General features: G+C 49.7%; 1 protein-coding gene across 6 annotated transcripts in view; it reads right to left on the reverse strand.

The window, feature by feature from the left end:
- The window catches only part of ACACB (acetyl-CoA carboxylase beta), a 115,794-nt gene that overhangs the window by 51,429 nt on the left and 48,799 nt on the right, over positions 1-15,566 (reverse strand). For all 6 annotated transcript variants that reach the window (XM_061385113.1, XM_061385114.1, XM_061385115.1 and 3 more), the window contains 13 exons: positions 14,776-14,885; positions 14,547-14,657; positions 13,073-13,282; positions 12,614-12,784; positions 11,862-12,023; positions 10,246-10,409; positions 8,425-8,575; positions 8,215-8,318; positions 6,617-6,698; positions 5,745-5,890; positions 4,121-4,271; positions 2,695-2,829; positions 158-304 (listed from right to left, as the gene is read on the reverse strand). In XM_061385113.1, the coding sequence (XP_061241097.1) occupies positions 158-304; positions 2,695-2,829; positions 4,121-4,271; positions 5,745-5,890; positions 6,617-6,698; positions 8,215-8,318; positions 8,425-8,575; positions 10,246-10,409; positions 11,862-12,023; positions 12,614-12,784; positions 13,073-13,282; positions 14,547-14,657; positions 14,776-14,885 (1,844 nt within the window). The remainder of the gene's footprint in view (positions 1-157; positions 305-2,694; positions 2,830-4,120; positions 4,272-5,744; positions 5,891-6,616; positions 6,699-8,214; positions 8,319-8,424; positions 8,576-10,245; positions 10,410-11,861; positions 12,024-12,613; positions 12,785-13,072; positions 13,283-14,546; positions 14,658-14,775; positions 14,886-15,566) is intronic.

Raw genomic sequence — 15,566 nt, forward strand, 5'->3', positions numbered from 1 at the left:
AACGTACTCTGATGTATACAACGAAACTGAGGAATCCCCTGAGAACAGGTCCTTGACAGAAATGAGAGACTTTCAAAGATCTCTGGGATCTTTGGGCTCTTCACCTGTACCTACGCACGTGTGCGCAATGCACACCTACCCTGCACACGTGACCCACCTTGATGCTAAAAATAGGCTCCGGCAGACAGTAGCCATTCATGATGTTGGTGAGATTTTCCAGGACGCTGTGAAAAACCTGGTGCAGCTTCTCTCCGAGGATGGGCAGCGTGGGCTGTGAGGGGAGCTCCCCCGTGAACGGCTCAGCCTGATGAGACACAACAGGAGCCAGAGGTCAAGACCACCATGGCCTCCAAAGGAGACGGACCAGCCAAGGGCCAAGGCAGAGCCACCAACACACAATATGTACACCACACACACAGTGTGGTTAGGATGAAGCCTGAAGGGGAGGGGGACAGAAGAAAGCATCCTCTTGGAAAGTTAAAATTGCTCATACACACCCGTTTGAGGGTTCCAAATCTTCCCCTTGGTAAATACCGTAGTCACTTATGTATTCCAAATAATTTTGGAGAGTGTTAGATGTGATTGTTTTTTAAAAAAAAATGTTCACATGTAGAGGTCAGGGGAAGTCATTGTGGCTTCTACATGAGTTAACTTGAATTTCATACTAACTAAGCAGCCTGTTTGTAGCCAAACATACACTGGACATCTGCTTTAATTATTAAAGAAAAGAGCACACTCACCAGAAGTACAGAAAGTCCATGTTAAAAATAAAGATGAGTATGGCTGAGTCCCTTTGCTGTCCGCCTGAAGCTATCACAAAATTACTAATTGGCTATACTCCAATACAAAATAAAAAGCTAAAAAATAAATAAAACAGAGATGCAATGCCTTCCCTCCTGGGATGCCAATGCTGGTTCTCTGATGCTAGCAGGACTCCCTTCCTGGGCGCCAAGGCCATGGTGACCTGCTGTGCACACGCTGGTCTGGTTTTTTCCTTTTCATTTTTTTTTTTTTTTAATCTTAGAGGAAAGTCTTCCTGATTTGTTTCATGTTCATTGCTCCGACAAGACACAAAACTGTGCTGAAAACCATGCTTCTTGGGAGCAATTCCTCAGAGTTATCTGAAAGATTGTCTTCCAGGCCGTGGTCCTCAGTTTGGCTCAAATAAAATTCTTTTCGTATTGCTGATTATTTTTGCTGACAGATGTTTTTGTTTGGCTTTGCTTTCTAACCAATATCATCTCCCTATTTTTCTATTTCTTTTCAGCTTTGCTCAAATCCCAAAGATGAATGCCTAGCACAGAGAAAATTTAGGAAACTCTCATACAAATGTACAAACAAAAAGCTCCCCAAAGGGACTTCCTTGGTGGTACAGTGGCTAAGGCTCTGTCTTACAGTGCAGGGGGTACAGGTTCAAATCCTGGTCAGGGAACTAAGATTCCACATATTGTGAGGTGAGGCCAAACGTTTTTTTTTTTAAAAAAGGGGCAACACTGACTTCATGCATTCATTCATCTGTTAATTTATTTTACAAATATCTACTCAATATGGAGTAGGAAATGGCAATCCATTCCAGTATTCCTGCCTGGAAAATCCCACGGACAGAGGAGCCTGGCGGGCTACAGTCCGTGGGATCGCAGAGTCGGACACGACTAAGCGACTGAGCACATCCACTTACCACTGACCGTGTGAGGCACTGGAAGCTGGGAGTTGGGAGCATGCTATTCTGCTGGCCCAGAACCCTCAGCTTCCCATCCCCTCCGCTCCGCTCCCAGCCCTGCAGGCTCCTTTCGCCCTTCAAGATCAGCTGGAGGGCTTCCTTTCTTCACAATCTGCTGCTGCTTCTCCCTCTGGACCTCCAGAGCCAGCGGCCAAGGACGGTCCCTCTGATTGAGCTGAATTACAAGGATTTATCTGCCTGTCTTTCTCACAGGCAATCATGAGCCTGCTGGGACTGGTGGCTGGGTTCCTGTCTCCAGACCCCAGCCCGGCGGGAAACATCTGCTAAAACGAATCACAAGGTAGACACAGATTCATTTCCTGTTATCTAACAAGCTCACTCTACTCCTAGCTTTGGGAACCCTCGGGAGACAATAATGAAAAGACAGAGGAGAGAACAAATGAAACTGATACGACAGTCTGGAAAAAAGAGACAATTTGATTAAAAAAAAAAAAAAATGCTTTTCTAGCTTTTTTCCTTCCTGGGCATATATGCTAATTATTGTAGAGAAAAACAAACATTACCTGCATGACGGGGGAGCCACTTCCCCGCACGCCTGGCCTACTGTAGGAGGGCAGGTCGCTTCACGTCTAGGAGACGTGACAATGCTATATAATGCACTGCGGGGAAGAGGGCTGCGTCAGAGTTTACAGGAAATGAGAGGACGAGCCCTGTGCACATCTCGGGGAAGGTTCTTCTGGGCAGAGGGAGCTGGCCCAAGGGGGAGGAGTCCAGAGAGTGTGATTAAGGCGGAGAGGGAGGCAGAGGGTGAAGCCAGGGAAGAAAATGGGACACAGCCCCTGGGACACCCTGAAGACCATCGGAAGCACGTGAGTTTTGCTCTTAGTGGGATGCTGAGGAGGGTGTGGGCACAGGCAGGCACCTTCCTGTGCCCATCGTGGTGGGTGACGCTCGAGGGCCAGGAGCCACCGGCCTGTCCATCTCACGGAGTAGCTGTGCCGTGTGTCACATACCGGGCGCACTTTAGAAGGGTCATCGAGCTCCAGCCTGGCCACCACGCAGCCAGCTTCCAACACAGCCCCCGGGCGCCTGACATACTTCACCCGGCCACTTTCCTGCACGTTCAGGGTCGTGGTCATCTTCATGACCTGTTTTGCACAAAGAAGTGATTTCTACTTAGGTGGGGCCCCTCGGGTCTGGCCTGGGTCACCCCAAACTAGCAATTCTGGAGCACGGACTGTGTCACTTACAAAGAATGACCCTGTGGGCAGAGTTCAAGTGCACTGGGGAGAGAGGAGCAGCATTTACACAATCTATCGTGTGCCAGGCACGGCGCTGGTCATAAATCTTTACCACCTGCAAAGCCAGTCAGGGAGGCTGGTGTTCACTGTGCCCATTTTACAGCTGTGGAAACTGCTCCTTATTTCCAAATGAAAGCCTTTCTCTTAGAAACACAGCTAAATCATATGATGTATATGATGTAGGGTGATTGATACATATCTTCCTAAAATGAGGTACTTTTTATGACTGGCTCCTTTTCTTAAAGGCAGAGAGAAAACCCTCTGGGGAATGAAGAATGTGCTCCCAGTCCAGTCATCAGCCCCTTTAACTGGTCTGAGTCTGGCCGTGTGGACACAATGAATGTTGTTAGCATGTATGGCTTCAGACAGACAGGACCATCCTGCTCTTTGCTCAAAAGTTCATAGCTTGGTCAATCAGGTCAGCCAGGCCTGGGCTGGAATCCCTGCACCCCACCCATCACTCTGTGATCTCTAGCACATGCTGTCCGCTCTCTGAGCCTCAGTTTCCCTAACTGTAAAATGGGAGGGGGGGAATGACAGGCTTGTCTCATAGGGCACTGATAAGGATTAAGCCAGAGGGCGCACAGCAAGAGGCCAACAGGTGTCGGCTCCCACCACTGCTGCATCTTCATTACAAAATTCATTCTTTTCCTTGGCAGCAGAGAATGAGCAGGTTGGAATCCTCGCTTTGTGTGACCTTGAGTGAGTTTCTTAGGCTGCCTGGGTCCCATGTCTTCATGTGCAAAATGGAGGTTCTGTTTGGGTCCAACTTACAATTGCCAGGAAGATTAAAGAAGGAATTAAAGACAGAGAAAATGCTTAGAAGGGTGCCTGCCATGTGGTAAGTGCTTTGCAGGTGTTGGGTTACCACTTTTTAATTGTCAGCATCATTATCATTTATCAGCTGGGGAGGTACACATTTTTTGAGATTTTTTTTTTTTCCTATGGAATAAGGCAGGGAACTGGGGCTGAACCCCCCACGCAGTGGCTCTTTGAGGGATCTGCATGAGAGAACGCAGGAGAAAGGGGCGGTCTGTTGGCTTGAGTGCAGCAGCCTGCCCAGAGGGTCCTCCCTTGGGGAGTGGGTATGAGGGCGGCCAGGCTGCAGCCCCACCCTGGGGGCCAGCTCTGCAGTCACCTCTATCTCGGCGTAGCTGCCCCCAGCCTCAACGTGTTCCCCGTCTGCCACAGTGTACTTCACCAGCTTCCCAGCCGAAGGGGATCTCAGGACTGTGGGGTCATTCTCCTTCTCAAACACGCACGTCTTGTTGCCAATGGTGATTCGGTAACTGGAGAGAGAAGGAGGTGGTGGGGACACTGGAGGGTACCATCTACCAAGGTGCCGGAGTCAGGCTTCTGACAGTGTCTTCCCTCCCTAACAGCAGCCAGGAGCATCACCCTGGGATGGTTTGAGTGACTCACTCCACTCTTCCCAAATGGTGTTGACAATTACCCCAAAGACTTTGGGTGTGAACTGGGGTGGGGCCCCTTCTTGGCAGAAAACTAGCTCCTTTTCCTAACATAATTCCAACAGGCTCTGGCACAGAGAAAGCAATCAGCAATATCGGTATTATTCAATACACACTGACCCAGGGAAAGGCTTCTCCTTATAATAGAACCGCTTCTCTGGTGGCTCAGACAGTAAAGAATCTGCCTGAAGTGCGGGAGACCTGGGTTCGATCCCTGGGTTGGGACGATCCCCTGAAGAAGGGAATAGCTACCCACTCCAGTATTCTTCCCTGGAGAATCCCCATGGACAGAGGAGCTCTGGTCCAGGGTCACAGAGTCAAATATGACTGAGAGACTAACTCTTTCACTTTCTGTAACAGAACCAGGAAGAGCATGCCCCATGGGCGGTGCCTATAATCACCCTGAATATCCTTGGCAGAGAGAACATGGGTTAAAAAAAGGTAACACAATGCTGATTTGGGGTGTATCTTGTCTGCCTTCTTCCATGGAGGACTGGGAAAGGAACCTGCATTCCCTAACTGGAGCTTTTTCAAGCCTGGGGTCTCTGGAAACCCCACCCCCCATCCCTCCCCCACTTTACTCTTCTTGGCCTGGGGTCTTTGCTGCCTGTTCAGCTCGGGGGTGGGAGTAGGGGTTTGTGTTTCATTGTGTGAGCTCGGGTTGGTCAGACACCCCAGAGTAACAGGGTCTCCATCTCGTGAGGCTCCCCACACCGAGTGCTTCCGGGTCACCCCATGCTCCACCCATCCTGACCCACAGCAACCTTCCCTGCTGCCATCCGCTTGTTCGATGCGTCTTTTCCCTGACAAGACTCCGTGAGTCGTGACCACGGGTCTCTGCTGACACCTAGCCTGACACCTGGGCTAAGTATTGAGTTGGCCAGAAAGTTTATTCGTAGGAAACATCTTACAGAAAAACCCAAGCGAACATTTTGGCCGACCCGACAGATGCTCAAATAAATAGCCATTACCCTAACTGGATAACCGCATCTTCTCCCAGCCTTGCTCTGATGGGTGTGGACACTGCAGCTCAGACCCGGAGCTGAGGGGACTCAGTGCACCTCACAGGCTGTGGAGCTGGCAGCCCTGAATCCGTCCACATTGCTAGAAAAGGGATGCCTAGGGACCTTCCATGGATGCCAACCTGCAGCCTGGGATTCCACCCTCGAGATGAACCTCCCCAAGAGCCCCAGAAGGTCCTGGAGAAGGTGCCTCGGCTAAGAGCCTGAGCCTGCACACGGACCTCGTGTGGGTGGGTGGGGGAGCTGGCTCTGGGTGTCCCCGGCCACACACCTGTCCACCTCCTCCTTCAGGTAGGTGGTGTAGCTGTTGCCGCTGCAGGACAGCAGTAGCCCCCCGTCGTTCAGCCGGTGGGCGTCGATCTCGATGTGAGAGCCGTTCATGATGAGCACGAACATGGTCGGAGACTGCCGGGCCACCTGTGGGGACAGGTTCTGCCCTTGAGCCGTGGTTCTGCTCGCATGCTGTGAGGGGCTGAACAGTGTCCCCCCAGGTCCACGTCCTTCCCAGAACCTCGGCACGTCACCTTACTCGGAAACAGGGTCTTTGCAGATGTAGTCAGTTAAGGAGGGGTCACGCCGGATTAGGGTGAGCCCTGAATCCAGTCTGACTGGTATTCTTGTAAGACGAGAAGAGACCCAGACAGGCACAGTAGGAAGATGAAGACAGACAGACACAGACTCACTCACAGGGGGCCGTACCGAGCCAGACGCTGGCAGCGATTGGAGTGATAACCTCTGAGCCAAGGAACACCGAGGACTGCCCACAACCACCGGAAGCGAGGAAAGGGGTGGTTCCTGGGAGCCTAAGAGACCTCAGCACAGCCAACACCTTGATGTTGGACTTCTGGCCTCCAGAACTGAGAGGCAATGAATGTCTGGTGAAACTGGTGAAGACACCGGTTTATGGAACTTAATTACGGCAGCCGTGGGAAACCAATACATGCTCTAAGATGCCATGTTTGTGCACGAGGCCCAAGCCTACGGGTTCTGAACCCAAAGCCCATAGGTCTCAAGGTCACGGGACTGCAAGGGGAGTCCCGGGAGCAGGCGTGGAAAATCCATTGCAGGGGTGGCGCGCGGCAGAAATAAAACTCCCTTGAGCCCCCAGAGTGTTGGAGACATCCAAGAAATAGAGACCTTTACCTTGAGAATGTACTTGACACCTCCATAGATTAATTCCACGTCCACGATGTTCAGCAGAGAGTCTGCGGGGAGGACCTGGCCCCTGGGAGAGAAGACAGACCTGCAGTGAGTCTAGGAGTGACCAAGAACTCTGCGGCCATCCATTCTCTGGACTTAAAAAGCTACCTGCTCTTTGCCTCTCCTAAGCATCACCATGGCTGGTTGATAAAGTCAAAGGATGGACAGTCCCAAGGAACCTGATATCCCTTAGAACTGAAGGAAACTGGTCTTGCTGCAGGATGTGAAATTTCAAAAGGGCTTCCCAAGAAGCAAACTCCACGCTGCTTCTTCTCGGAACAAGTCCTTACGTGGGAATCCTGCCACCTGCTCGTGAAAGAAACCAGCGCACAGACAGGGCCTCTGCTGCTGCTGTTTAGATGCTTCAGTCGAGTCCGACTCTGCGCAATCCTATGGACTATAGTTTGCCGGGCTCCTCTGTCCATGGGAGTTCCCAGGCAAGAGTACTGGAGTGGGTTGCCATGTCCTCCTCCAGGAGATCTTCCCGACCCAGGGATCGAACCCAGGTCTCCTGCATTGCAGGCAGATTCTTTACCACTGAGCCACCAGGGAAGCCCATACTGTGACTCTATTACCATTCAAAAGCATATTGTCTGGGACTTCCCTGGTGGTCCAATGGCTAAGCCTTGGCGCTTACAATACAGGGGGCCTGGGTTTGATTTCTGGTCAGGGAACTAGATCCCACAGGCTGCAGCTAAGACCCAGTGCAGCCAAAGAAATAAGAATATTTTTTTAAAAAGCATATGATTCAAGGACTAAAAACTTTCATCCTTCTATTTCCCTTTTGGTAGTCTCCTTTGCCTATCACGGTGGTTTTCAATGGGGGCGGGAGATTTCTGCCTCTCCCCAGAGGACAGATGGCAGCATCTTGGAGACACACTCGATTGTCCTGACTTCAGGAGGAGGAGGAGGGGATGCTTTGGATGGGCTAACGTCCCATCTGGCACAGGTCAGCCTTCACCACAAAAGATGACCCAGCCCAAATGCCAGTGGTACAGAGGCTGGGAAGCCCTGGTCCATCCTAAGAGGGACCTCCTGGCCATCTTCATGGGGTCCATTTCGCTGGTCACCTGATTCATTTATAGAAGTGACCTATAACCCGCTTTGCTTCTCAAGTTCACATCCTCCTCTCTGAATTCCTGCCTGTTGTAACTTAACTTACACAAGTCAGCATGAGTATGTACATGGCTGTCTGTAGGATGATGGCTCTCTTGGCCTTAAGAATCCCTCTCATCCCCCACCCCAATCATCCAGCCTCTTCCAGGGCAACCGAGGTTTATCTGAGGCATTCTACAGAGGCAAGCATGTTGGAAGGACTGATGCCAAAGATGGAGCTCCAATACTTTGGCCACCTGATGCGAAGAGCCGACTCATTGGAAAAGACTTTGATGCTGGGAAAGACTGAGGGCAGGAGAAGGTGATGACAGGAGGGGTTCACTGAATGCGTGGTAACTGACTTGCACCCAAAGAACGCATGTGTCTGCCTTACTTGCCACCAACACGTATCCCAAGAGGGGAAAAGAAGTATCCCTACGCCCTACCTTTCCAGCGAGTGTAGGAAGTCCGTCATGCATGTTCTAAACATGGAGTCGGCCACGTTCAAGGCTCCGCACACAACCCCGAGCATGATATCTGGCTTCTCAGCCTGGGAGAGACTCTGTGCATCAGTGTCCACAGGGACCATGGCCACAGGGAGCCGGGGGAGGGTGGTGGCTCCAGGACCCCTAGGGGAGACACGTGCAGCCCTCTACCTGCACTTTCTCGGCAATGAGGTTATCCAACCAGCTGGTGTCAATGTCATTGTTCTGAAAGTTCTCAGTCTCCAGAAGGTTGGTGAGATATTCCACGGTGGTCCTGAAGTCGCCCCTGATGGATAGTTCCTTCAAAGCCACCACCATGTTCCTTGAGGGGAAGGCACACAGATTGTTTTCCCAATTAACATATGTGTCATCAGCTCCAGCATGGTTCTCAATGAACCAGAACCGCAAAGAGAGGGTCCCGAATCAGACAGCCTCCAGCATGGACTGACCCAGCAAATCTTGGGCCAGTGACTAAACTGCCCCGGCCTCGGTGTCCTCATCTGGAAAATGAGGGGATAACCCTGCCTTCTCACAGGTACTTGGGGATTCAAATGAGATAATCCATATAAAGCACATGGTCCCTGATCAGTAAATGTTAGCTGTTATGAAATGATTAATTAGTGATTATAATTGTTATCAACCTTGCCAGTCGCTTTGACTCTCTCTCCTGCTGGACCTGTCAAAATCCCTCAGTGTCCCAAGGAGGAGTCACTCTCTAGCTGTCCACCCAGCTCCCCAGTGGGCCTGGGGTGCACAGACAGATGGCTGATGCCAGTACCCCACTCTGCACAGGGCAGTCACCAGCCTGCACGTGTTTGGCTGTAACCACCTCCTGTTTCCCAGAGGGCCCCCCCGCATCAAACACATGTCCAGTCTAAAGGGCAGAAACCCCACTCTCTATGAAATCAGGGAGAGTGTTATAGGGGAAACACACCAGATGATGTCGCTTATACATGGAATCTAAAATATGACGCCAATGAACGTATTCATGAAACAGGAACAGACTCACAGACATAGAGAACAGACTTGTGGTTGCTGAGGGGGTGGGGGAGGGATGAGTGGGAGGCCGGGGTTAGCAGATGCAGACTGTTATCTATAGGATGGACAAACAGCAATGTCTTACTGTATAGCACAGAGAACTGTATTCAACATCCTATAATAAACCATAACAGAAAAGGATATTTTTAAAAAAGAATGTACATATATATATGTTTAACCGAATCACTTTGCTTCTGCTGCTAAGTCACTTTAGTCTTGTCCGACTCTGTGCAACCCCATAGATGGCAGCCCACTAGGCTCTCCCGTCCCTGGGATTCTCCAGGCAAGAACACTGGAGTGGGTTGCCATTTCCTTCTCCAATGCATGAAAGTGAAAAGTGTAAGTGAAGTCGCTCAGTCGTGCCCGACTTCGCAACCCCATGGCCTGCAGCCTACCAGGCTCCTCCGTCCATGGGATCTTCCAGGCAAGAGTGCTGGAGTGGGGTGCCATTGCCTTCTTTGAATCACTTTGCTATTCAGCAGTAATTAAGAAGACACTGTAGATCAACTATACTTCAATTTTTAAAAAGATGTAGGTGTTTTGGCATTTGAGGGCTTCTTTGTCAATGTGGATTTCTCAGGGAACTGCTTAAGAGACTTAAATTTAAAAGAGGGCCCCCCTGCACCTTTTTTTTTTTTTTTTAATAAGAAGCTATAGCACTCAGCACCTTTTAAACTCCTGGAATCACCTTGAACATTCTTTGGATCACCTTCAAGTTCAACCTGTAACAAGCTCAAGATCAGTGACCTTGGTGAACTGATTCCATGCATGTCGTCACAGGTCTCAAACGAGGGAAGAGGACAGATTGTGTTCTTGGACTCTGGCATAAGGTGTTTAAGATAAGGTCTGCTCTTCATCCCCTAAACTGCTCTGCATCTGAAGCCACAGGCTAATAATTTCTAGTTTCTCAAAGGAAGGGGTCGAAGGAAGGGAAGGAGGGAGGGAGATACTAACGAAATGGCCTCTTCCCGGTTCTCCCCCCAGGAAAAGCAGTGCCCAAACTGGGAATCCGCAAATTCGTGTAAGCCACCAGTCGCAGCCACGCTGAAATAACCCCATACATTCTTGCTGCTGCGGAAATTCAATTCTTGGACCGTTCCGGAGCTCGGCTTAAACCCCTGGAGCCCAGACAGAAGAAGCAAACAGAAGAAATTATTACTCCAGATCTACTTTCATCAGAATTAAATGCTAGGAAAACCCAAGAGCCCCTCCCACACCCAAGAGCTTGGTGTGATCAATAAAACATTGATACTTGTCATGAGCAGTGCAAGTATATCCATGTGAGCATGCCAAGGCGTGGAATTTTTATTCTTAAAAAAAAAAGTTGAAAGATAACAACCAAGTTGGGGACCGGTAATCACTTGATGAGGCTGAGTGATGGTACCTACTGATTTTATATGCTTGCCGTTGTCGATCAGAAAATGTTTAAATATAAGAGAGGGATTTCCAACTCTAGACTATGAAAAGTCTGGCAGATACAGAAATCCAGTGTTAGCCCTAGTTGATGCTAACACACACCAAAGTTCCCTTTGTGTGAATGACCCGTCCCCTTCTGAGTATAATTCTGGTAAAAGGGGAAAGGTGGGTTTGATGTTCCGGCTGGGATTGCCTGTGATAAAGGCATTCATTTTGGCAGACATGCTTGGAGGCCAGAGATGCAAAGTTTCGGGTGCTGGGTTTTTTCTATACATGGCCCTCCATCCTGTGACTAAGCCATCAACCCCTAAAAGCCTCCCATTCTGCCTGCCCACCACTGGAATTGACTGTTCGCTCTCAGCCAAAGATCCCCAGCTAATACAGTCACCACAGGAGAGGGGATAAAACTTCTCTCATCCCAAGTTTCTTGAATGAAGTCATTAAATAACTAAATCGTGGTAGATTATGGTGGTTATGTGACAACTGTTAGTATACACGTAAACTGTGACAGATGCCAGCTGCTTGGTACTTTAAGGCACAAGTAAGAACAAGTCACAGAGGTACTCCTTAGACCAGGGGTCCCCAACCACTGGGATCTAATGCCTGATGATGTGAGGTGGAGCTGATGTAATAATAATAATAGAAAGAAAACGCACAATAAATGCCATGTGCTTGAATCACCCGCAAACCATCCCCGCCCCCCACCCTGGTCCACGGGAAAACTGTCTTCCACGAAACCAGTCTCTGGTACCAAAAGTGGAGACTGCTGTCTTAGACTGTATGTTGTAGTCAAAAGTTCACGGGGCCACAAATCCAAGGATCTGTGCTCTAAACACAGCTGCCTGTCCCAAAGATGGACATATGTGACCTTTGTAGTGCACCACTGGGACTTGGCCCTGGGCTCAGCAGGTCCTAGGCGTGAGGCGGGTCGCCCCAGCCTCTGGAGCTGTGATATAGGGTGACAATGCCCAGAGGCGAGGCTGTCCTCTGACACACCAGGCACCTTTCATCCCTTCCCTTCCCGCATATCAATTTCCTCGTCTGTAAACTGCAAGGCCTGGGCGTCTCCTCCAGGCTAAGGTTCGGGGTCTGCCCCAAGCTGGGAGGTTGGAGGTGGTGGAAACGCAGGCCCCCCACCACCACCCCGGACTTGCCTCATCTGGGTTTTCGCTGGTGATTCTGGCTGCAATGACGTGGCCTCGGGGAATGGGAGGGTTGCTAGGGGTCTCAAAAGAAATGGGCGTCACCCCCCACGGGGACTCTCCGTACAGAAGCCGGATATCCTTCAGCCGGTGCAGCGGCACACCCATGGCAATCTGAAATCAAGAAGTCCATCCCGTGAGAGGGTCAGTCCTCAAACGCAGAGCCCAGAGCTAGAGGTGATGCAGGAAGCGGTGCAGTGAATTATTTGGAATATACTGAGCTCCTCCTGGGTCCACAAGACGGTGCAACACGGAGACGCAAGGAGAGAAAAAGACAGCTTGCCTCTGCCCCCACGGAGCCGTGTCCTTGGGCAAAGAAGCAACAGTCACAACACATAATGAGCATCAGATAAAAGCTACAGACTCTTAGGAGGTGGGAAGGGAGGGGAAACAGCGTCCAGATGCAGAGCTAAAGAAAGTTTTGTGAAGGACGCAGGGAAAGCTGATCTGGAGGAATGAGGAAGGAGCAGACGACAGAGGACACCAGCTGAGCCAAAGGATCACACTGAGTCTACTGGGTCTTAGGATGTGACCCACTCAAAGGGACCTGTGTCATATCCCGCCAAAGTGTGTGAGTAACTCCCAGAAGGAAGAAATGACCAGGCCAGTCCAAGTGGAGGGAGGTCTGACCTAAGCAGGATAGGAGACCCCCACCCCCAGCTCTAGGCAGAAGCCACCGCAGGGCTCAGAGCCCGTCTCCTTGCCTGCAGCTGGGCAGCAGGCAGGTTGACATCCGCGATCATTTCCGTGCAGGGATGTTCCACCTGCAGGCGGGGATTCAGCTCCAAGAAGTGGAAGCTGCCATCCTGGCTGTAAAGGTACTCGACAGTCCCCGCGCTCACGTAGCCCACCGTCTTGGCCAGGCGCACGGCACACTGCAGACAAGATGGGGAAGGAGGGGGTGCCGGTGGTTTTCTCCGGGGGGAAAACATCCCGGTTCCCTGACCGAATGCAGGCTGAGGACCTGCAGTGTGTAAATGACCTTAGGGCCTCAGAGATCATAGCCCAGTAAACCTGCGTGAGGCTGAATTCATCTCCTCCCTCCACCCCCTGCCCCTTCATCTCTTCCTGGACACCCACTCCACTTTGGCAACTTGGGCGTTGAGAGCTCTTGCTGGCACTGAGCTGAGATGCCTCCCCCACCCAAGCTCCCCAGAGCCCACCTGCTCCATGAACTCGAACACGGCTGGCGTGGCAATGGTGGCCGGCGCCTCCTCTATGATCTTCTGGTGCCTCCGCTGGATGGAACAGTCACGCCCGAACAGGGACACTGCGTTCCCGTACTGGTCGGCGAGGATCTGGACCTCCAGGTGCCGGGCACGCTGGGCCAGCTTCATGAGGAAGACTGGGGAGCCAGGGGTCTCGCTCTGCACCTGGGTGGGGGACGGCAGGGTGGCAGGTTCTTCCCTGGGGAAGCAGGGCTGGAGCAGGAAGCTCTCCAAGGAGAGCGCGCAATAATGGCAGGGACGCCCATGGTCCTGTCGATCTTTTAGTTTTACCTCTTCTCAAAGATATAACATTCTCAAAATCAAAGATGATCAAAAATACATAATGTAGAAGGCGGAGTAAAAATAAGGATTCACATGGAGTTATTTGTAAGACAATTAAAAAAAAAAGCAGATTGCAGTAACACATGGGAGGATCCTACTTCTGTGAAAAATAATAAAACAGAATTATGGAGACTTCCCTGTGGTCCAGGGGTTAAGGATCTGCCTGCCCATGCAGGCAGGGGACGCAGGTTCGATCCCTGGTCTGGGACGATCCCACACGCCTCGGGACAACTAAGCCTGGGCACCACAACCACCGACCCGCATGCTCTAGAGCCTGTGCTCCGCGACAAGGAAAGCCACTGCATTGAGGATACTCGCCGCAGCTAGAGAAAGCCAGCGCGCAGCAACCAAGACTCGGCACCGTCAGAAATAGACAAAGTAACTAAAAAGCAAACAAAAAATCTAGAACTATATGAAGGTCTATGCAAAAGTATATACTACAGGAAAAGTCCTGGAAAGAAACCCAGTGGCTAACAGGAGTTATGCTGGGTTTTTTTTTTCTTTTCCAGATTCTTTTCCCTTATAGGTTATTACATAATACTGAGTATAGTTCCCTGGGCTACACAGTAGATGCTTGTTGGTTATCTATGTTAAATGCAGTAGTGTGCATATTTTATTCCCAGTCTCCTAATGTATTCCTTCCCCCATCCCCCAGGCAAAATGGTTTAAAAGTAGAAAACCAGCTACAAATAAGTAAATACATGATTTGCTCCAACGATAAAACTGATCATCTACAAACATTAAAAATACTGAAACCGCTTAACTGTACAAAATATTCCATCTCTCGATAGACAAATAGTCACAGATAGATATTCTCACAAACAAGTATCTGAAATGCTTTACAGACACACTGGTTCATAGAACCAAACATCTAAGCAAACAGTGTACAGATCAACCCAAGCCTTGGACTTTTTCAAGTAAAGATGCATACATTCGCTTTGCAACACAACACAGCGATACTTCAGCTCCCCCAGGTGTCCTCTTGGTTGTGACACAATAACATTAGTGGAAAGAATCTGGTGGCCACCGACCGAAGAAGCACAATTCCCAAAGACACAGGGAAAAACATGTGGTGCGAGGAGCTCACTTGTCTGAACAGGATGGGGAAGTCCTCAGCAGTCTCCGCCTTCTGGATTCCTTTCCCTCCACCGCCTTCAGAAGCTTTGATCATCAAGGGAAAACCAATTTTTTCTGCTGCCTGAGGGCAATGGACAAACAGACTTCTTTAGAGGTTTAGACAGTTTCTGCTGCTACCAGGCTTATGAGAAGGTTCTGGCTCCTGGCCCCCCCACACCCCTCCAAGGATCTGTATTTACCTCCAAGCCTTCATCTACATCTTTCACGCAACCATTGTTGTAGACGGACTCTGGGATGCTGATCCTTTGCCCCTCCTGTAGACTGTGTTCCGCCCACTCCACCGTCAGACCTGCAGGGTCACAGAGGAAACAGAATCCTCCCCAAAACAGCCTGGACACGACACGGAAATACAGTGCCTCTTCCCAGCACAGCGGCTCTAGACCTGGCCTCTGGGCCAACAGAATTCAGACACAGTCCTTCAGTTTCCCACCGTGCATTTTCATTTCCTTAAGGACCAACTCGACCCCGAATGGGAAACCAAGCTTAAGACAATTCAGGCTGAGTCTACCAAGAACAGCCATGTTGATCTGAATTTTTTTTAAAAAAAACCGACTCTATCTTATGGAGTCATTTGTAATGTCAATCACTACTTTCTAAAATCCTATGAAGATTTCAAAAACAAACAACAACAAACAAAACAAAACAAACTTTTCACTCCAAATTTAAAATTCAATCTTTATAGGAAAAAATCAAATTGTTTAGAAACTCTTGAAATGTTTTCTGTTTTTTAACTTATTCTAAGAATTCCACTTTTATGAATTTACCCTAAAGAAATTATTAAAATGTACATAGAGAGTTAGCTACAGGATTATCAAGGCTTTAAATATTTTCATATTTAGAAAAAAATTAATTGGAAACAACCAAAAGTATAACTACAGAGGACTGTTAGTAAATTAAGGTACATCTGTGTAATATAATCCTATGCAGGCACCTGAAGTGTTGTGAAGTGTATTTATTGACATAGACAGAC

Source organism: Bos javanicus, chromosome 17, assembly GCF_032452875.1.
Source record: "Bos javanicus breed banteng chromosome 17, ARS-OSU_banteng_1.0, whole genome shotgun sequence".
Lineage (NCBI taxonomy): Eukaryota > Metazoa > Chordata > Mammalia > Artiodactyla > Bovidae > Bos > Bos javanicus.